Source organism: Entelurus aequoreus, linkage group LG08 (assembly GCF_033978785.1).
Source record: "Entelurus aequoreus isolate RoL-2023_Sb linkage group LG08, RoL_Eaeq_v1.1, whole genome shotgun sequence".
In the NCBI taxonomy this organism is placed as follows: Eukaryota; Metazoa; Chordata; class Actinopteri; order Syngnathiformes; family Syngnathidae; genus Entelurus; species Entelurus aequoreus.
In genome coordinates, this window is record NC_084738.1 from 40,337,895 (window position 1) to 40,361,626 (window position 23,732).

General features: G+C 39.4%; 1 protein-coding gene across 1 annotated transcript in view; it reads right to left on the reverse strand.

The window, feature by feature from the left end:
* tmem94 (transmembrane protein 94) overlaps nt 1-23,732 on the reverse strand; it is a 120,881-nt gene that overhangs the window by 10,701 nt on the left and 86,448 nt on the right. The window contains 10 exon segments of the mRNA XM_062056475.1: nt 723-816; nt 916-1,010; nt 1,835-1,998; nt 10,991-11,072; nt 11,163-11,248; nt 13,202-13,279; nt 13,369-13,558; nt 15,834-15,942; nt 16,992-17,091; nt 17,315-17,430. Coding sequence (XP_061912459.1) covers nt 723-816; nt 916-1,010; nt 1,835-1,998; nt 10,991-11,072; nt 11,163-11,248; nt 13,202-13,279; nt 13,369-13,558; nt 15,834-15,942; nt 16,992-17,091; nt 17,315-17,430 — 1,114 coding nt within the window.

A 23,732-nucleotide genomic window follows, 5' to 3' on the forward strand; every position in this document is an offset into this window, starting at 1 on the left:
AAAAGAAAGAAAAAAAAGCAAACAAGGTTTCTACTCGTATGGTCTCTTCATTCATCACTCCAAGTATCAATCAATCAATGTGTAAGCTTTACAATATAACTTAAAACCATTTTTACTTATAAAAATGTCACATGTGTGATGTCTGTAGGAGTGTTTTCATACATATTTGTATGTGCTATTGTAATGTAATGAATCTAGCGTTGTTAGCATTAACTAATATGCACCATGACAAACCCTTATCTTATTCAAGTTATTTTGCACATTATAAAAAATTCCACTTTGCCTTCAAATTTCCAAATACAAATGCTCTTTAGTAGGGAGAATTCGTACTCCTTCTATTTGACATTCACATTTAAATCAGTCGGTGCAGGAGTAGGGCCTACACCAGTAAGAGAAGCCCAAAACACCCAGCACATGGGCTTAGTGCCCTGCTATCTTCAGTAAGATGGCGACGGAGCATTAGAACCAGAACCACCAGGCTCAAGTGTAGCTTATACTCTGCAGTCTAATGAACGGTGCACCATACACTAACTGACAATCTTATATTGTGTTTTTGTTTTAATCTTTATTATATTAATGTGTCTATAACGCTGCTATTTAATACTCATCTTTACTGTTTCTTTTTGCTGTTCACTGGGATCTGACAACTTTAATTTTTCATGTTTTGAGAATTGAGTGTGATTTCCTATAATCTTAATCAGAAGAAGCAGGCTACAACTTACACCACAGGTACAGTGAGGCACCACCAGGTGTTGCTGAAGGGACTCTTTCTCCACAAAGGCTGAGAACGATGGACGTAGCTTAGGGAGATCACTACTGAAAAAATAGGAACGATAAAATGCTGTAAAGCTAATCACTGTTATGCCAAAGATGTACCATGGAGAGATATTTTATAAGGGGAGTTAGAAAAACTACCTGTATGTAAGACTAGGAAACCAGTCATGACCTTCTGAGTCAACAGCAAACCATTGGAGAGTTCAAAAAACCAACGAGGAGCATGGTCATTCGAGCTGCAGAAATACAAGGAACAAAGTCAGTCACTATTTTTCATTTGCTAATAGGCCACGTCTACCCAAACATGAACAACTAGGGTATTAACAAAAAACCCCATCCACCATATATATATATATATATATATATATATATATATATATATATATATATATATATATATATATATATATATATATATATATATTAATGTCATGGCATGAATTTTGGTTCTTTTATGAATTTATTATGGGTCTACTGAAAATGTGACCAAATCTGCTGGGTCAAAAGTATATATAGAGCAACATACATTATGATATTCATTATGATTCATGGTGATATAGAAAAGTTTGACCAATCATTTCGGAGATCGTCTAAAACCGAGTTGTCCATACTCTCTTTATACACGGCTCTGGGAAATAGACTCCTCCTGAAGTTTTGTTTGGAAAAGTTTTGCCATTGAAAAACCTCAGAGTTGGTAGTGGAGTCGTTACCTTGTCTGCCTCACAGCCACTTAGCTCGGGATTTCAATCTCAGCCTTGACTTCTCTGTGAGGAGCAGTCTGAATGAATGTAATGTTAAATCTAGACTCTAAATTGTCCATTAGAGTGAACGTTAAATAGATAGATACTTTATTTTATTTATATTATACTTTGTTACATTAAACACATTCACAAATTGTTTGGATATGTGTACTGTGATTGACAGGTGACCAGTTCAGCCTGTACCCCACCTCTCATCCAAAAGGAGGAGGTGTCACTGTGAGGCTTCAAGTATACGCTACCTCAGAGACAGAGAAAATGGTTTGGTTAATAAAGGAGAATCCCAACTAGAAAGTTCTTACCTGGCTGTGAGTATATGCAGGCACATTCCAGTGGTGTTGTCAAACATGGTTACGTTTGTGCTTCTGAGACAGATCTCTTGGAGTGTGAAGCCAAAGGCCAACAAATAAGCACAGATTGTCAAGCCAAACTTCAAAACAAAACAGCCAAGGAAGTAGTTTTGAGTCTGGCAAAAAAAGAGAAAAAACATAAGCCCTATGAATGGTTTCCAATCATTGCCTGTATGCTGTTAATGAAATGCAAAGACAGTTAATGCACCACAGTAGGATAACAAATAAGAAAGCAGGTTACAGACGACAATCTTCTTCAGATCAGATCCTAAATGACATGTCAATCTCTGCATGACAGTTGTACTTTTATTGTTGTGTTTCCGGTTTCCGTCTGCCTTTCCTTTGTATGATTAGTTTTCGAGACCGCTTTGGCTAGTGGAGGTGAAGCAACAACACAGGCGAATGTAATCGGCAAAGATAGAAAAATGTTGCCTCTTTTTACCACACTGAAACTGGAAGTTTCAATGCATGCTTATTATAAATGAAAAAAAATAAAATAAAAATAAAAATAAATATATATATATATATATATATATATATATATATATATATATATATATATATATATATATATATATATATATATATATATAAGGTAATACTTCTGCAAGCTTTGAAAATGAAAATAGAGTTAATGTGCAAGTTTGAATTCAGTTGTTTAATGATTTAATCTAATTTTTGATATGATTTAATGGGACAGCAGTGAAGAAATTATACTTTGATACAATGTAAAGTCGTCAGTGTACACTTTGTGCAGTATAAGTGTTACATCACTGTCTCCTCAAAATAAGTCAACACACAGGCATTAATGTTTAAACCTCTGGCTACAAAAGTGAGAACAAAGTGAAAATATCCAAATTGGGTGTAATTCAGCAATCCTCAACCAGGTGTCATGTGACTCCGCAGTGTTGCAAGGTTACGTGTGTAAATGGGGTCTGTTAAATTCGGTGTTATTGCTCACACACTTTCTCATACTAGTTAAAATGCAGAGCAGGCATGGTCGACCAAAGTAGTTGAACCCGTCATATCCAGAGTTTGCGTTTAGAAAATGGACGTATGAGTTCTTCCAGCATTGCCACATAGTTTGAAGGGGTGGGAAGGTCAGCCTGTCAGTACAGGACTGAGGTCATACACCACGTACCCCATCAAATTGGTCCGCATGGCTGTAGTCATGTATAGAAAATAATATTTTAAAGATGATGCACAAAAAAGGCTGCAGTTTACTGAAGATGAGCAGATTACAGACATGATTACTGGAACCATATCCATAAACATAACATAATACACTTGACATTAGTGTTTTACCTGCACAGATACAGTGCACATCTAGTTAAAATGCCCAGGCCGCAACACTTGACAATTTGGTTGTGATGCACCTCAAAAGATGCAGTCGGCCACCTGCATTAAAGGCCTACTGAAACCCACTACTACCGACCACGCAGTCTGATAGTTTATATATCAATGATGAAATCTTAACATTGCAACACATGCCAATACGGCCGGGTTAACTTATAAAGTGACATTTAAAACTTCCCGGGAAATATCCGGCTGAAACGTCGCGGTATGATGACGTATACGCGTGACGAAGTCAGAGTAACGGAAGTTATGGTACCCCGTAGAATCCTATACAAAAAGCTCTGTTTTCATTTCATAATTCCACAGTATTCTGGACATCTTTTGCAATTTGTTTAATGAACAATGAAGGCTGCAAAGAAGACAGTTGTAGGTGGGATCGGTGTATTAGCAGCGGACTACAGCAACACAACCAGGAGGACTTTGTTGGAGCGCTAGCCACGCTAGCCGCGCTAGCCGCCGACCTCACCTTGACTTCCTACGTCTCCGGGCCGCCAAACGCATCGGGTGAAGTCCTTCGTCCTTCTGCCGATCGCTGGAACGCAGGTGAGCACGGGTGTTGATGAGTAGATGAGGGCTGGCTGGCGTAGGTGGAGAGCTAATGTTTTTAGCATAGCTCTGTGAGGTCCCGTTGCTAAGTTGCTAAGTTAGCTTCAATGGCGTCGTTAGCACAGCATTGTTAACCTTCGCCAGCCTGGAAAGCATTAACCGTGTATTTACATGTCCACGGTTTAATAGTATTGTTGATTTTCTATCTATCCTTCCAGTCAGGGGTTTATTTTTTGTTTCTATATGCAGTTAAAGCACGATGCTATCACGTTAGCTCGTAGCTAAAGCATTTCGCCGATGTATTGTCGTGGAGATAAAAGGCACTGAATGTCCATTTCGCGTTCTCGACTCTCATTTTCAAGAGGATATAGTATCCGAGGTGGTTTAAAATACAAATCCGTGATCCACAATAAAAAAAGGAGAGTGTGGAATCCAATGAGCCAGCTTGTACCTAAGTTACGGTCAGAGCGAAAAAAGATACGTCCATCACTGCCTCTCAAGTCCTTCACTGTAACGTTCCTCATCTACGAATCTTTCATCCTCGCTCAAATTAATGGGGTAATCATCACTTTCTCGGTCCGAATCTCTCTCGCTCCATTGTAAACAATGGGGAATTGTGAGGAATACTAGCTCCTGTGACGTCACGCTACTTCCGGTACAGGCAAGGCTTTTTTTTATCAGCGAGCAAAAGTTGCGAACTTTATCGTCGATTTTCTCTACTAAATCCTTTCAGCAAAAATATGGCAATATCGCGAAATGATCAAGTATGACACATAGAATGGATCTGCTATTCCCATTTAAATAAAAAAAAATCATTTCAGTAGGCCTTTAAGTGCTTGAAGGTCATATTGGGCAAGTACTGTTTTGTAAGTAACTTAATTTTGCTTATTTAATACACAATGTATGTAGGATTAAAAACGTTGCAACGGTCATCTTCTGTAGCATTGTATAAGAGTATCAGCAGTCAGAATGAGAGGGTTTTGCCATGTGACGAGAGATTGTAATATATTGATAAATGGATGCTGAAGACGAGGCGAGGGAGGAGAAAAAGGAGAAGACCAAAGGGTGGTTAGGGAGGACATGCAGGTAGTAAAAGTGACAGAATAAATGCAAAAGACATGTGATCCGTTTTGGAGATCCATATTGGGACAAACCATAAGTACAAAAAGCAGAAGATCTGCTTTGTGCTGTCCTGCGAAAAAACAGTTAAAATTTACCGATCAATCATTTATTTCTCTAAATGAGGTGACTCACTTAAGTCAAGTTTTATTTATACAGCACATTAAAACAACTTGCGTTGACCGAAGTGCTGCACAGGGCACATACAACAACAGAAGTAATAAAACAGGGAATAATAAACACGGGAATAAAAAACTGGCAAAAAAATAAAAAATAATAAAACTGTTGAGGTAAAACACTATAAAATCACATTGTTATTTGTGGAATGCTTGAGGAAATAAATTAGTTTATAGCAGGGTTTTAAAATGCTCTAATGTTTGAGCACCCCTAATGTGCATAGGTACAGTAGTGGTCAAAAGTTTATATACACTTGTAAAGAACATAATGTCATGGCTGTCTTGAATTTCCAATAATTTCTACAACTCTTATTTTTTTGTGATATAGTGATTGGAGCACATACTTGTTGGTCACAAAAACATTCATGAAGTTTGGTTCTTTTATGAATTTATTATGGGTCTACTGAAAATGTGACCAAATCTGCAGGGTCAAAAGTATACATACAGCAACATACATCATCAATTTTGGTGATGCAGAAAAGTTACAATCAAATCAAATTAGCTTCATGGCATGGCCTCTTATCTTCATGTGAGTGATTATGATTGACGACACCTGTTGACTTCTCTGAGCCCATTTAAATAGGGCTCATGTGATGAAGTCATTAGACTCGGTTACAAACGCGACAATGGGAATGTCAAAGGAACTCAGCACAGATCTGAAAAAACGAATCATTGACTTGAACAAGTCAGGAAAGTCACTTAGAGCCATTTCAAGTCAGCTTAAGGTCCCAAGAGCAACTGTGCAGACAATTGTTCGTAAGTATAAAGTGCATGGCACAGTTTTGTCACTGCCACGATCAGGAAGAAAACGCAAGCTATCACCTGCTGCAGAGAGAAAATTGGTCAGGATGATTAAGAGTCAACCGAGAACCACCGAAGAGCAGGTCTGCAATGAATTGGAAGCTGCTGGAACACAGGTGTCAGTGTCCACAGTCAAGCGTGTTTTGCATCACCATGGACTGAGAGGCTACCATGCAAGAAGGAAGCCCTTGCTGCACAAGCGACACCTCAAGGCTCGTCTAAAGTTTGCTGCTGATCAAATGGACAAAGATAAGACCTTCTGGAGGAAAGTTCTGTGGTCAGATAAAACAAAAATTGAGCTGTTTGGCCACAATACCCAGCAATATGTTTTTTAGGAGAAAAGATGAGGCCTTTAATCCAAGGAACACCATCCCTACCGTCATGCATGGTGGTGGTAGTATTATGCTCTGGGCCTGTTTTGCTGCCAATGGAACTGCTGCTTTACAGTGAGTAAATGGGACAATGAAAGAGGAGCATTACCTCCAAATTCTTCAGGACAACCTAAAAATCATCAGCCCGGAGGTTGGATCTTGGGCGCAGTTGGGTGTTCCAACAGGACAATGACCTCAAACACACGTCAAAAGTGGTAAAGAAATGGCTAAATCAGGCTAGAATTAAGGTTTTAGAATGGTCTTCCCAAAGTCCTGACTTAAAGGCCTACTGAAACCCACTACTACCGACCACGCAGTCTGATAGTTTATATATCAATGATGAAATCTTAACATTATAACACATGCCAATACGGCCGGGTTAACTTATAAAGTGACATTTTAAATTTGCCGCTAAACTTCCGGTTCGAAATGCCTCTGAGGATGACGTATGCGCGTGACGTAGCCCGGGGAACACGGGTATGCCTTCCACATTGAAGCCAGTACGAAAAAGCTCTGTTTTCATTTCATAATTCCACAGTATTCTGGACATCTGTGTTCGTGAATCTGTTGCAATTATGTTCATTGCATTATGGAGAAAGAAGCTGAGCAAGCAAAGAAGAAAGTTGTCGGTGCGAAACGAACGTATTTTTCGAATGAAGTCAGCAACAACAGTACACAGCCGGCGCGTCTTTGTTAACATTCCCGAAAGATGCAGTCAAGATGGAAGAACTCGGATAACAGAGACTCTAACCAGGAGGACTTTTGACTTCGATACACAGACGCCTGTAGAGAACTGGGACAACACAGACTCTTACCAGGATTACTTTGATTTGGATGACAAAGACGCAGACGTGCTACCGTGAGTATGCAGCTTTGGCTTCTAAACATTTGATCGCTTGACCGTATGTGCGCAACTTTTTTTTTGCGTATGTACGTAACTTTTTTAAAAATATATAAGCTTTATGAACCTTGGGTTAGGTGAACGGTCTTTTGGGCTGAGTGATTGTGTGTGTTGATCAGGTGTTTGAATTGTATTGGCGTGTTCTATGGAGCTAGGAGCTAGCATAGGAGCTAGGAGTTAGCATAACAAAGACGTAGGTGTTTTTATGCAGGATTAATTTGTGTCATATTAAATATAAGCCTGGTTGTGTTGTGGCTAATAGAGTAAATATATGTCTTGTGTTTATTTACTGTTTTAGTCATTCCCAGCTGAATACCAGGTACCGTGAGTATGCAGCCTTGGCTGCTAAACATTTGATAGCTTGACCGTATGTGCGCGTCACGTACGTAACTTTTTAAAAATATATAAGCTTTATGAACATTGGGTTAGGTGAACTGTCTTTTGGGCTGAGTGATTGTGTGTGTTGATCAGGTGTTTGAATTGTATTGGCGTGTTCTATGGAGCTAGGAGCTAGCAGAGGAGCTAGGACAGGGGTCGGCAACCCGCGGCTCCGGAGCCGCATGCGGCTCTTTGACCACTCTGATGCGGCTCAGCTACATACTTGCCGACCCCCCGATTTTCCCAGGAGACTTATGGATCTCAGTGTCTCTCATAAATAACTCCCAGGGAAAAAATAATCCTTTTTAGACTATAAATACTAGATAAAGGGCGTGCCCTGACTGCACTGCAGTAATTGTCCTCTATAGCATTTACATACAGCGTGCCAGTCCAGCCGCATGTTGCATGTTGTTATTAATCGCACACACAGGAGACAGCAAAGCATACTTACTCATCAGCCACACAGCTTACACTGACGGTAGCCGTATCAAACAACTTTAACATTGTTACGTTACAAATATGCGCCACACTGTGAACCCACACCAAAAAAGAATGAAAAACACATTTCTGGAGAACATCTGCACTGTAACACAACATAAACACAACACAACCATTACCCAGAATCCCATGCAGTCCTAACTCTTCCGGTCTAGATTATACACCCCGCTACCACAACCCCCCCACACATCAACCCCCCCCCCCCCCCCCCCCCCCCCTCTCCTTGCGTTGGTTGAGCGGAAGAGTTAGTGCTGCATGGGATTCTGGGTATTGGTACCGTCAGTGTAAGATGTGTATTGGTACCGTCAGTGTCAGATGTGTATTGGTACCGTCAGTGTAAGATGTGTGGTTGCTGAACTAGTACGGAAGAGTTAGTGCTGCATGGGATTCTGGGTATTGGCACCGTCAGTGTAAGATGTGTGGTTGCTGAGGTAGTACGCCTTGCTGTCACTTACGTGTGGTCAAGCAGGTACACTGTTAGGGCAGACTGTAGAGGGCGGTGTCATCACGCTCTGATATTCGGGAGTCTCCCGGGGAAAAATGAGAGGATTGGCAAGTATGACGCTATCAAGCGCCATTCATTCAAAACTCGCGGGCTGCACTAACATCAAATGTCCACATTAAAGTGCGTGCCGGTGCGTGTGTCGGAGACCCCTGGTTAATATAGCACAAAGCATTTAAGCTCTGTATGCAGTGTTTTTCATTTTAAATTGTAAATTTTTTTTGTGGCTCCCATCACTTTCTTTAATTTGTGAAACTTGCCAAAATGGCTCTTTGAGTGGTAAAGGTTGCCGACCCCTGAGCTAGGAGCTAGCATAACAAACACGTAGGTGTTTTTATGCAGGATTAATTTGTGGCATATTAAATATAAGCCTGGTTGTGTTGTGGCTAATAGAGTATATATATATGTCTTGTGTTTATATACTGTTGTAGTCATTCCCAGCTGAATATAAGGTACCGTGAGTATGCAGCCTTGGCTGCTAAACATTTGATAGCTTGACCGTATGTGCGCGTCACGTACGTAACTTTTTAAAAATATATAAGCTTTATGAACCTTGGGTTAGGTGAACGGTCTTTTGGGCTGAGTGATTGTGTGTGTTGATCAGGTGTTTGAATTGTATTGGCGCGTTCTATGGAGCTAGGAGCTAGCAGAGGAGCTAAGAGCTAGCATAACAAACACGTAGGTGTTTTTATGCAGGATTAATTTGTGGCATATTAAATATAAGCCTGGTTGTGTTGTGGCTAATAGAGTATATATATGTCTTGTGTTTATTTACTGTTGTAGTCATTCCCAGCTGAATATCAGGTCACCCCCGGCTCTCACAGCATCTTCCCTATCTGAATAGCTTCCACTCCCCACTAGTCCTTCACTTGCACTTTACTCATCCACAAATCTTTCATCCTCGCTCAAATTAATGGGGAAATTGTCACTTTCTCGGTCCGAATCTCTCTCACTTCATGCGGCCATCATTGTAAACAATAGGGAACTTTGCGTATATGTTCAATTGACTACGTCACGTTCCGGTAGGGGCAAGCCTTTTTTTATCAGATACCAAAAGTTGCGATCTTTATCTTCGTTGTTCTATACTAAATCCTTTCAGCAAAAATATGGCAATATCGCGAAATGATCAAGTATGACACATAGAATAGATCTGCTATCCCCGTTTAAATAAAAAAAAATCATTTCAGTAGGCCTTTAAGCCCCATTGAGAACATGTGGATAATGCTGAAGAAACAAGTCCATGTTGTAAAATCAACAAATTTAGCTGCACTGCACCAATTTTGTCAAGAGGAGTGGTCAAAAATTCAACCAGAAGCTTGTGGATGGCTACCAAAAAGCGCCTTATTGCAGTGAAACTTGCCAAGGGACATGTAACCAAATATTAACATTGCTGTATGTATACTTTTGACCCAGCAGATTTGGTCACAATTTCAGTAGACCCAAAATAAATTCATAAAAGAACCAAACTTCATGAATGTTTTTTGTGACAAGTATGTGCTCCAATCAGTCTATCACAAAAAAATAAGAGTTGTAGAAATGATTGGAAACTCAAGACAACCATGACATTATGTTCTTTACAAGTGTAAGTAAACTTTTGACCACGACTGTATATTGTTCCACGATTTAGAGGCAGCTACAGAAAAGGCTCTGTCCCCTCTAGTGGTAAGTCTGGAGCAGTTTGTTTGCAGACCTCAATGCTCTGCTTAAGCATAGAAACATTAAGAGCAGCATTTTAAAATTAGTCCTTAAATGTACTGGAAGCCAACGGAGAGCCGAAAGCACAGGGGTTATGTGGTACGAGCATTTGGTCTGTTACCTCGGAGGCTGCAAAGGAGGGACTGATGAAGGCCAGTATAAAGTGAGTGCCTTGATGAGATTGAAACATGTATTGCTGTTTCAAAATCTGTATTTGGTATGTATTTAACTCTGCTTAAAAACATTTTACAACTGCTGAGATTTGTTTCTGCAGATTAAAATTACAGTCCATGATAAAATCAAGGATTCTCACAAAAGAGTAAGATAATGAGGCAAGTGGGCTGATTGATCACTGAAATTGTTGGTTTCTAGTTGTTCTTCTAATTATGTTGACATATGTCTACTTTATTGATATTAAACAAAGGGACAAGCTTTACCTTGGTCCTGAGCTTTTAAAATGTTGAAGTGGGATTAAAAGACAGATGGAGTTTGCATGTACCTACGATTAGATGGCTGATCAGCCAGCAATTATTGTCATAGAACACTGAAACTGGTCAATACGTCTGGCAAAACAGTGACACATCTCAACTGTGCTACCACTATACAGTATTTTATATATGTAATTAAGGTACAACTGCACATACTTGATCATCACCAGACAGTGACATTACCAATACTACAATAGTGGATCAATACATTCAGGAAATAAATAATATTCAGATTAATTTATGTTAGACAAATCATGAATATACTTTTAGATCCTACCTTCCTTGGAATGGCATCAAGGTTCTTCCCGGTGGCAACTGTCATGACTGAACTGTCTGGAGGCTTTCCCAGAAGTGACACGCTGTCAAACACAACATAACATAACGTGATCAACCTTTTTTTTTTTTTACTACACATACACTGACTCTATTTAAGTACTTTGTAGTTGCACCTTAGCAGTGGGCAGCTGAAGCAAGAAAGCCAGAGGATGTCAGTGGTGTTCATGGGAGGAGGGAGCTGAGCTAAACAGGCTAAAAACTGAGGAAACATGATACTTTTTGACTGTACAGGTAAAAGGTAACATTGTCAACATGCATTTAGTGTATATAAGAATTTCATTTTCTACAATGCAGATTTGATTTATAATCAGATATTGTTAGACCTGGATGAGCACGTTTAAAAACAGTATGTCAAGTCTAGGGATGGGAACTGAAAAGGTTTTTCTTGTCCTGATTCCACTTTCGATTCTGCTTAATAATTTGGTTCTTTATCGATTTTCTTATCGCTCGCTTCTCATCTCTTTATTGGAAAAAAAAAGAGAACAAACTGGTGGATTAGCATCAACTTTGTTTAGTTACAAAGCCTACAGTGAGGTCAGTGAATTTTTTTTGAAAGTACAAGAAATAAATATTGCTCGTTCTGTTTGTACAGGTTGACCATATCTGCAAATCTGAATATTATAGGTCCCTCAGAACTTAACTTTGTCTCCAATATATAGGTTACTAGATCTGAAAATATCAGTGGGTAGACATCCTGCTGCTGGCGGTGCTTACTCTTTTCAACATTTCTCAGTTAGGCTCTCTCATTGTCAAACATGTAGAATGATACTTGAGCTCCTGTGCTATGACAGAATCATAGCATCCAACTCCAGATATTTCAAGAATTTTGTTGAATTGAAAATCTCAGATAATTTGGGGTTTTCAAAAACTGTAAGCCATTATCATCAACATTTTAACAAGTAAAGGCGTAAGGCCGCTTGGGGCTGCGTGGCTCAGTTGGTAAAGTGGTCGTGCCAGCAACTTGAGGGTTCCAGGTTAAATTCCTGCTTCCTCCATCTTAGTCACTGCCGTTGTGTCCTTGGGCAAGATACTTTACTTAACTGCTCCCAGTGCCACCCACACTGGTTTAAATATAACTTAAATATTGGGTTTGATTATGTAAAGTGCTTTGAGTCACTAGAGAAAAGCGCTATTTAATACAAATCGCTTCACTTAACATAGCTCACTGTGCATGTAATGAGTTAATATCCCATTAGTTTCATATTTGAAGTTGAATTGCTGACATGAATGGACTTTTATACAATATTCTAATCTTTAGAGTTTCACCTGTGTAATGGGAATGAAAGAAAACATGCCCTTTTTTCTCTGACTACGATTGAAAATTCACCTACCAAAAATCAGGAGCATTTACTCTGGCAAATGGGTGCAACCCTTTGGTCAAAACTTAGTCATTGCTTGGTGACATTCGTCTATCCTGGCCCGAGTATACTCTTCCCTGCTGCGGTGAAAGGACACGTGAACTGGAGCAAGTACTTACTGCCTGCCTTGGGGCCAGTCAGAATCTCATTCTCGTCTTGCTCATCTAAATGGGAAGGCATTCATTCCAATTTAACAAGTAACAGTCTTGAAAATTAGTCAAATGGCGCTAACATGAGAGTTTTTGATTGATTGATTGATTGAGACTTTTTTTAGTAGATTGCACAGTACAGTACATATTCCGTACAATTGACCACTAAATGGTAACACCCGAATAAGTTTTTCAACTTGTTTAAGTCGGGGTCCACTTAAATCAATTCAGAGGCGGCGTTAGTACCCGCTGTATTTTTGCCAGATGACGGGCTAGCGTTACCACTGCTGGAATGAGATCAGCACGGTTCAAAAACGCGACATTCATTTTTAGTTATTGCATGCTGCGTGTTCAAATGTTGCAGTACGTTGCTCCTATGTCTTCCTTTGGATTAAATAGCAACCTTGAAATTATTACATGTAGCGCTGTTACAATCTTTTTTTTGTAAAATGTAGCCAGACTTTGGCACGTTTCTGCCGCCTGGGTGTCATGTCTCTAGCTGTTTGACGTCACTACTCACGTTGCGTAATGACGTCAATCGTTAGAAAAATTGGCCAGCGATTCCAATCAATTGATACACTAGGAACTGGTTCTAAGCGAGAACCGTTTTTTGATTCCCATCCCTAGTCAAGTCTCTCCTCTAACCTGTATGATGACCAAACTGAGCTGGCACTGAAGCAGGAACAGGAAGCACTTGCGAATGCCGTACGTTGTGTGTCGTGCCTGCAACAAACCCACACCAAGCCAATAAGAAAAAATATGTGATGCAGTTCTCCAACTGAACTGTGTGGGAGTTTGTGTGTGTGTTGAACCTGTTCAATGAGCTTAATCATGCTAACACTCTCTCCTTGGTGAAAGGTGACAGAGCAGCCAAGACTGTTGAGTTGCCCTGAGAGTCTCAGAGGAGACAGATCTTCTGTGTTACTGCTGAAAGGACTGCATGTGGCATAACCAAATGTCTCCCGTGTGCAGTGAGATGGGTAAAGTGGATCCAGGGCAATACTATGGGAGGGAGAGGCCACATTATTTAGTGAAAATGAAGACATGAGTATAATTCTATACTAGTATAGAAACATATGACTAACAAAACAAAAAATGTACACTGTCAAGCTAAATGGTCAAGTTATCATATTAGGATTTACTATCAATTTAATTAAGTATTTTAAGGGGACCTTTGATTATTTTTGTCATAGGTGTTAAACAATGGCAAAGCGTCATGCATTTGGACAGGAGTCTGCAAGCAGTTTTGGATGCCTCTGAACGCTGCATTTTTCTCTCTTTTTTTAGCAGTGGGGACACACTGATGTCACTGACGTACTTATGTGGGTATTCTAGTATATGCTTTCAGTCAGCCTGCTCCCTCGCCCTCTGCTTCAAGCTGTGCCAAGATTGTATGGCTGTAGCCTCGAGCCTCCTCTGGCGCCTACTGATATCTACAACTGAAAAATATGTCTGTCTACAATATTTTACACAGGACAAAGCTGGGTTAGTCGATAAACTGCTGCTTAAAGACGGCGGCAAAGAACCACAAGAGAAATCTGTAATCACACAGTTTAACAATGTCCTAATGTGTTATTTTGTGTACAAACCCCGTTTCCATATGAGTTGGGAAATTGTGTTAGATGTAAATATAAACGGAATACAATGATTTGCAAATCATTTTCAACCCATATTCAGTTGAATATGCTATTTCCCAACTCATATGGAAACGGGGTTTGTACAATCAGTTGTCTGTGTAACATCAGTGTACATACAGTACAAGGAGCTAATGTGCAGATTTGAATCAAGCTGTGTTAAGCTTACCACATAAATATCATATACATATACATTATATGTACGTATATACTGTATGTACTGTGTATTTATACAGTATGTATGTGTGTGTGTGTGTGTGTGTGTGTGTGTGTGTGTGTGTGTGTGTGTGTGTGTGTGTGTGTATATATACATATATATCTGCCCTTGCTATATTTATATATTTTATGTAACATGATATGTGAATAACTGTACATCTACTCTTATTTCACCATATTTCTTCACAATATCGCAGATATGGTAACACTGGCAAACAGCAAAGATTATGGTGTGATTTCTGGCCCAGAACATATTTTGCTGTATTCATTATTGACATTTTTCTTGCTACTTTATGTTGTATATTTTTCATGAGATTTCAAGTAAGTTTTCTTTTCTTGCATCTTTTACTCTTTCAATGTCCGTATTTGTATTTGACTTTCCATTCCACTGTTACTGAATAACATAATTTTAGTTTTACTGAGATTCAATTCAAAGATAGTCTGTTTTTGTAAAACCATCTCTTTAATTTATTAGTTTCTTCTGTTACTAGTAGTAGCTTATGTGTGTTCTCTCCTGAACAAAACTCAGATGTTGATTGATTTGCAAAAAATGTCTTATGAAATGCTAACATACGAGAGACAAAACTTGGATCCAGTAACAATATTCTGATTTGCAAAGATAACTTGTAGATTGCATCACACACAACGACATAACAAATTGTTGTCACATATTCTGTTGACACTAAAAGCATGAAAAATGTTTAGATTTATATTTTTATCACAACATTTCTAAAAACCAAAAATATTAATATTCGTCATTGATGGAATTAATTATTATTTTTTGTTTCATATTTCTATTATTGTTTTTATTATTTTTATTGTATGTAGTATAGTATTATCAAAACATAATCAAGATTGCACTTCCAACAGTTCAGTGTCAGTAATATTTAATTAGTGTAATTTTTGCCGATAGCTTGCAATCACATTTTTCATTATAATCAATAAAGTTACATTTGATTTATGTTTAACCAATGAAACATCCCGCTATATTTTAAAAATTATAATGAAGATTTATTGTTTTGTGTTTCTTTTCTAGTTTTTCCAAAATAACGTATCAATTTTGAGGGTTTATTACATAGTAATAGTACAGTAGTGTGACATTTTATTCAAAAAAGTGTACCATGCGCATTTTGTAATAACTGTGCAATATGAAACAAGTTATTACAAAATGCGTCAAATTTTATTATAAAACACGTTTAAGAATGTTATTACAAAATGTGCAGATTATTACATAATGAGGTGAACATCTACTGTATTACATTATTACACGTTGAACCGGTATTACATACAAACAAAATTTACATCTCTGAATATTCAATAAATGTTATTTAGACCACAAGAAAGTATGTTAAATGTGGATTAAAATAGGTCTCTCTTAAAGGGTTTTTGTATTAAAAAAAAAAACCAAGACTCATGTGTCTATATACCTTAGGTCACTTTGTAGGAACAGGCGGCTGTTGCGGAAATTAGCGGCACTTCCCAAACAGCACGTAACCTCCCTGTTCTCTTGCATGATCGTTATCATCTCACACATGGCTGAAAACAAAAGGTTTACTTTTACAATCACAAATGTAAAGACAGCAGTCAGTTTTTATTTATTGTTATCAAAAAATTATGGTGAATCTACACAAGCAAATAAATAATTCACTCAACTTTTTAGCGTACGGAAATTGTATCATAAAGTAGTGTTTTCTGAAGGTTTACAGCTTTGGGGGTGCACAAATGCCCAAATGTAACTCTAGTTTGGGGTGCCACGTGTCATTTAATTAATGCACTTGCTCCTCTGTACTTTAGGGCACAATGTGTTATTTAATTAATGTGATTGCTTCTCCACATGCGAAATAGATGGATGAGAAATTGAGAACGTGCTACCATGTAGAGACCACAATCTTGACATAACAAATGGCCTGTGGTCCCGTTTACTACAATCTGCAACACATGCTGGGTTAAACGTCCCTCATCGGCACACCAAGGTTAACAGTACTGTCAACCAGGAGGTACTAAACATTGTCTTTAAGGTAAATAACTGTCTGCAATCTCTTTATTATACTTTACCACAGAGGTCATTTTCAGAACGTTTTAAAACGTCTGCATGTTCTAAGATGGTGACGAAAACAAATTATGCATGTTTTCGTGTCAAAACAATAAGACAGATGCAGTTAATGAGAAGTTATGCACCACTATTTTAAAAAAGTGCTTGAATGGTTGGATGTATTCTATTTTTTCAAGTGGTCAAACTTACATGTTTGCATTTTCACATGCACACTGAAGCTACATCATTTCCAAAGTAACCCATGCAGATATCTATGTAAATAACTCCTATGCAGTTCCAAATACCATCTGATCATTTGCAAATAAACAGTAGAGCTTCAAAAAATTATTAAATTAACAACTGAGATTTGCCGGCAGTGTGAAGAAAGCTCACCTCCTATTCTTTTAGCAAAACATTTCTCGTACTTGCTGTTAAAACTTCCTAAATTCAAGCTCAATATTAAATTGATATGGTAAAATTGTCCGGCACTGTGAACACAGCCTTAGAATCTTTAATAAAACTGTAATAACTTAATGCAGCTAAAAAGACCTACTGTCAGGAGTGCAGTCAGTGAAAAGTGGCACCAATAAAGGAACATTATCAATGTTCTTCAAATGAGGTCGGACTTGGTGAATGCCACGGGGAAGCTTTGCCTGAAGACAAAAAATTAGAAATATGACAGAGAAGCACACTGAACTCTCCAGTGTTGACTGTAAGTTAGCCAGGTACCAAGTTGCAGGAAATTCCTTTAAGCGTGTGTACAACTCTCTGTAGCACACACTCTTGCAGGCATATGCAGGCGCACACGCACACACACACACACACACACACATACACACACACATACACACACACACACACACACACACACATTACCCTGTTGCAGTCTTCAAGAAAGCTGGGCACATCACTATCTGTGGGCTGGAAGCTCGCCAGGTCAGAATGGGCTTCTTCATCTGGCAGCAGTGGACCATCTGCTTCATCTCGTGAATCTGCAGCGTATTTAAAGTAAGTCGGTTACAGATTGAAATACTCTTTTTAACAACTTTAACTGAGGCTATGTTAAATAAATTACTTTGGAGAATCACAAATCATGAGTGAGCGTCCGAGGTTGGGGAACTTCGGCAGTAGTCTGGAAGCAGACTGGCATCTGCCTAAAAGTTTTGACAGTCCAAGCTAATGTCACCCCAATTAAAGGGGAAATTAACTTATTTTAGAATTTTGTCTACAATTCACCATCCCTATGTAAGACAAGCACATGTTGTTTTTTTATGCATTTTAAGTGGTACAATACAGTACTGCAGCTAAAATTGTGCACCCAAAAAATGTACAACAATTCTCAATAAAAAGAGAGAAATACAACCTGAAGAAAAAGTTTCACTTAAAACATTTGTATGCACAAAAAGCACATATACTTGTAGTATATCAATATGTGGAATTAAATTAGGGAATGGATTAGGCCAGAGGTGCCCACACTTTTTCAGCAGGCAAGCTACTTTTCAAATGACCAAGTCGAGGCGATCTACCTCAACTGCATATATATATATATATATATATATATATATATATATATATATATATATATATATATATATATATATATATATATATACAAACCCCGTTTCCATATGAGTTGGGAAATTGTGTTAGATGTAAATATAAACGGAATACAATGATTTGCAAATCATTTTCAACCCATATTCAGTTGAATATGCTACAAAGACAACATATTTGGTGTTCAAACTGATAAAAAAATTTTTTTTTGCAAATAATCATTAACTTTAGAATTTGATGCCAGCAACACGTGACAAAGAAGTTGGGAAAGGTGGCAATAAATACTTATAAAGTTGAGGAATGCTCATCAAACACTTATTTGGAACATCCCACAGGTGAACAGGCAAATTGGGAACAGGTGGGTGCCATGATTGGGTATAAAAGTAGATTCCATGAAATGCTCAGTCATTCACAAACAAGGATGGGGCGAGGGTCACCATTTTGTCAACAAATCAATCAATCAATCAATGTTTATTTATATAGCCCTAAATCACAAGTGTCTCAAAGGGCTGTACAAGCCACAACGACATCCTCGGTACAGAGCCCACATACGGGCAAGGAAAACTCACCCCAGTGGGACGTCAATGTGAATGACTATGAGAAACCTTGGAGAGGACCGCATATGTGGGTAACCCCCCCCCCCCCCTCTAGGGGAGACCGAAAGCAATGGATGTCGAGTGGGTCTGACATAATATTGTGAAAGTCCAACACATCAGCGAGAGTCCAGTCCATAGTGGGGCCAGCAGGAACCATCCCGAGCGGAGACAGGTCAGCAGCGTAGAGATGTCCCCATCCGATGGACAGGCTAGCGGTCCACCCCGGGTTGGGAGCAGAGTAGAAAAGAAAAGAAAAGAAACGGCAGATCAACTGGTCTAAAAAGGGAGTCTATTTAAAGGCTAGAGTATACAAATGAGTTTTAAGATGAGACTTAAATGCTTCTACTGAGGTAGCATCTCTAACTTTTACCGGGAGGGCATTCCATAGTATTGGAGCCCGAATAGAAAACGCTCTATAGCCCGCAGACTTTTTTTGGGCTCTGGGAATCACTAATAAGCCGGAGTTCTTTGAACGCAGATTTCTTGTCGGGACATATGGTACAATACAATCGGCGAGATAGGCTGGAGCTAAACCGTGTAGTATTTTATACGTAAGTAGTAAAACCTTAAAGTCGCATCTTAAGTGCACAGGAAGCCAGTGCAAGTGAGCCAGTATAGGCGTAATATGATCAAACTTTCTTGTTTTTGTCAAAAGCCTTGCAGCCGCATTTTGTACCAACTGTAATCTTTTAATGCTAGACATAGGGAGACCCGAAAATAATACGTTACAGTAATCGAGACGAGACGTAACGAACGCATGAATAATGATCTCAGCGTCGCTAGTGGACAAGATGGAACGAATTTTAGCGATATTACGGAGATGAAAGAAGGCCGTTTTAGTAACACTCTTAATGTGTGACTCAAACGAGAGAGTTGGGTCGAAGATAATACCCAGATTCTTTACCGAGTCGCCTTGTTTAATTGTTTGGTTGTCAAATGTCAAGGTGGTATTATTAAATAGATGTCGATGTTGAGCAGGACCGATAATCAGCATTTCCGTTTTCTTAGCGTTGAGTTGCAAAAAGTTAGCGGACATCCATTGTTTAATTTCATTAAGACACGCCTCCAGCTGACTACAATCCGGCGTGTTGGTCAGCTTTAGGGGCATGTAGAGTTGAGTGTCATCAGCATAACAGTGAAAGCTAACACCGTATTTGCGTATGATGTCACCTAGCGGCAGCATGTAAATACTAAAGAGTGCAGGGCCAAGAACCGAACCCTGGGGAACTCCGCACTTTACCTTAACATAGTCCGAGGTCACATTGTTATGGGAGACACACTGCATCCTGTCAGTAAGATAAGAGTTAAACCAAGACAAGGCTAAGTCTGACATCCCAATACACGTTTTGATACGCTCTAATAAAATATTATGATCAACAGTATCGAAAGCGGCGCTAAGATCAAGAAGCAGCAACATAGATGACGCATCAGAATCCATCGTTAGCAATAGATCATTAGTCATTTTTGCGAGGGCTGTCTCCGTAGAGTGATTTGCCCTGAAACCGGATTGAAAAGGTTCACAGAGATTGTTAGACGCTAAGTGTTCATTTAGGTGCTGTGCGACAATTTTTTCGAGAATTTTTGAGATAAACGGGAGGTGGGACACCGGCCGGTAGTTTACCATGAGGTCAGGATCGAGGTTAGGTCTTTTGAGTAGAGGATGAATAACCGCTTTTTTGAATGCTAGGGGAACAGTGCCAGAGGAAAGTGATAAGTTTATAATATTTAACACTGATGGACCTAATAATACAAAAAGCTCCTTGATACGTTTCCCAGGAATTGGGAAACATGTTGTTTGTTTTGTCCCATTTACACATTTTAACAATTCCTCCAATGTTATTTAATCAAAGAGAGAGAAACTATTTTGGAGGGCAGTGTCCGTCGTATATACAGTCATATCTGTGTTAATAGAACCCAGTTGTAGCTGAGATGCATTGTCTTTAATCTCTTTTCTAATGACTTCAATTTTCTTATTAAAGAAATTCATAAAGTCATCTGCTGAGTGGGTGGAGCTACTGGGAGGAGTCCCTTGTTGGGTTAGCGATGCTACTGTACTAAACAAAAATTTAGGATCATTTTTGTTGAGGTGGATGAGATTTGAGTAATATTTAGCTTTAGCTGAGGTAAGCATGTGTTTATAAGTTAATAAACTATCACTCCATGCTTGATGGAAAACCTCAAATTTAGTCGCACGCCATTTGCGCTCCAGCTTTCTACATGATAATTTCTGGGCTTTAGTTTCTTCTGTAAACCATGGGGTACGCCTTTTAGGGGCCCTTTTTAGCTTTAGCGGTGCTACACTATCAATGGTGATGCGCAGGGCGTCGTTAAAGTTGTTAGTGAGGTTATCAATAGAGCCCACATAATTTGGGAATGGTGCCATTACCGAAGGCAGTAGGTCAGTAAGAGTCGTCGTTGTGGCAGCATTAATGTTGCGGCTGACAAGCACTAGATCTATCGTATTACCGTTGCGATGCGTGGGTTCATTTATTATTTGTGTAAGACCACAGCTATCAATTATAGTCTGGAGCGCCACGCATGGAGGGTCCGATGGGGTATTCATATGGATATTAAAGTCCCCCATTATGATTATATTGTCGGCGTGCGTCACTAGATCAGCAACAAACTCTGAGAATTCACTGATGAAGTCCGAATAGGGCCCAGGGGGGCGGTAGATAACAGCCAGGTGGAGAGGCAGCGGTGTGACAAACCTTATAGTGAGCACCTCAAACGAGTTATATTTATTATTTAGGTTAGGTGTAAAATTATAGTTTTCATTGTATATTAGTGTGACACCCCCTCCCCTTTTAAGAGGACGGGCAACATGTGCATTGGTATAGTTAGGAGGAGATGCCTCATTTAGCGCAAAAAAATCGTCTGGTTTGAGCCAGGTCTCGGCGAGACCAACGACGTCAAGTTTGTTGTCTCTAATGACCTCATTAACTAATAACGTTTTGGAAGATAATGATCTTATGTTTAAAAAGCCCATATTATAGGTAGTGGGCTGTTTTGAGGATTGTTTGTTGAAATTATCCGAAGTAGCAATATTAATAATGTTGTGTTTATTATGCGTAGTGCACTTTAAATAGTTTCGACCATATCTAGGAATTGATACGACAGGAATTTTCAGATTGTTTGCTTGATGCTGCGATAAACTGAACGCATCATAGTTAGCCACCTCAGTACAATGTATGTCTGCCTCTGACACCGTCACAAAAGAAAAAACATTATGTGAGTTGTGTTTTATTCTAAGAGAATTGCTATGTGTGCAGGGATTATCCAGCCTGGCGCCGGCTAGTTCTAGTTTAAATGACTTCTTACCCGGACACTCCACGCTTCTTTGGTTAGCTTTTCCCTTTGTTTTTGGCTTTTCCCTTTGTTGTTAGCCCCGCTTCTGCTTCCGCTCACACCGCTTAAGTCGCCTCCATTGGCGGTCCCCGCTAATACTTGACTCCGCTGCTACAAAGGCCGCTCGATGTAGCCCGTGAAGTATTCCCATGCTAACGAGGAGGTCCACCGTACATGCATCTTTCAGTCTATAACGACCCGATCCATCCACATCCAGAATTGTCTGTCGGTCGTATGTGATCACAGAGTGTTCACGCTTTGAGCCAGCCATGAAATTGACAGAAATGACGGGTGTTTTTTGCCAAATCGCTCTACACTCCCAAGAGCGTCTCCAAGCTGCTGCATTTCAATGCGCCGCCATTTTGTCCAAACAAATGCGTGAGCAAATTGTTGAACAGTTTAAGAAAAAACTTTCTCAACCAGTTATTGCCAGGAATTTAGGGATTTCACCATCTACGGTCCGTAATATCTTTAAAGGATTCAGAGAATCTGGAGAAATCACTGTACGTAAACAGCTAAGCCTGTGACCTTCGATCCCTCAGGCTGTACTGCATCAACAAGCAACATCAGTGTGTAAAGGATATCACCACATGGGCTCAGGAACACTTCAGAAGCCCACTGTCAGTAACTACAGTTGGTCGCTACATATGTAAATGCAAGTTAAAACTCTCCTATGCAAGTCGAAAACCGTTTATCAACAACACCCAGAAACGCTGTCGGCTTCGCTGGGCCTGAGCTCATCTAAGATGGACTGATACAAAGTGGAAAAGTGTTCTGTGGTCTGACGAGTCCACATTTCAAATTGTTTTTGGAAACTGTGGATGTCGTGTCGTCCGGACCAAAGAGGAAAAGAACCATCCGGATTGTTATAGGCGCAAAGTTGAAAAGCCAGCATCTGTGATGGTATGGGGTGTATTAGTGCCCAAGACATGGGTAACTTACACATCTGTGAAGGTGCCATTAATGCTGAAAGGTACATACAGGTTTTGGAGCAACATATGTTGCCATCCAAGCAACGTTACCATGGACGCCCCTGCTTATTTCAGCAAGACAATGCCAAGCCACATGTTACATCAACGTGGCTTCATAGTAAAAGAATGCGGGTACTAGACTGGCCTGCCTGTAGTCCAGACCTGTCTCCCATTGAAAATGTGTGGCGCATTATGAAGCCTAAAATACCACAACGGAGACCCCCCGACTGTTGAACAACTTAAGCTGTACATCAAGCAAGAATGGGAAATAATTCCACATGAGAAGCTTAAAAAATGTGTCTCCTCAGTTCCCAAATGTTTACTGAGTGTTGTTAAAAGGAAAGGCCATGCAACACAGTGGTGAACATGCCCTTTCCCAACTACTTTGGCACGTGTTACAGCCATGAAATTCTATGTTCATTATTATTTGCAAAAAAAAAAAAAAGTTTATGAGTTTTAACATCAAATATCTTGTCTTTGTAGTGGGATATTTTATTTATTTACTTTTCATAAAGACATACAATCAAGTGTGCTCACGGACTGTATCCCTGCAGACTATTGATGTATATTGATATATAATGTATATATTGTGTTTTTTATGTTGATTTAATTAAAAATAATTTTTAAAAAAAATAAAAAATTTTATTTCTTGTGCGGCCCGGTACCAATCGGCGGCCCGGTGGTTGGGGACCACTGCTGTAAGGTGATTGGCGAAGGAGGAGGAAGCATTGAGTGGTTGCGGAAATGAGGGACGAGGATAGACGTGCATGTAGGAGGAATGAGATAAGTGTTGGAATTGAGCTGTGTTAGCATAGGTTGCTCAAT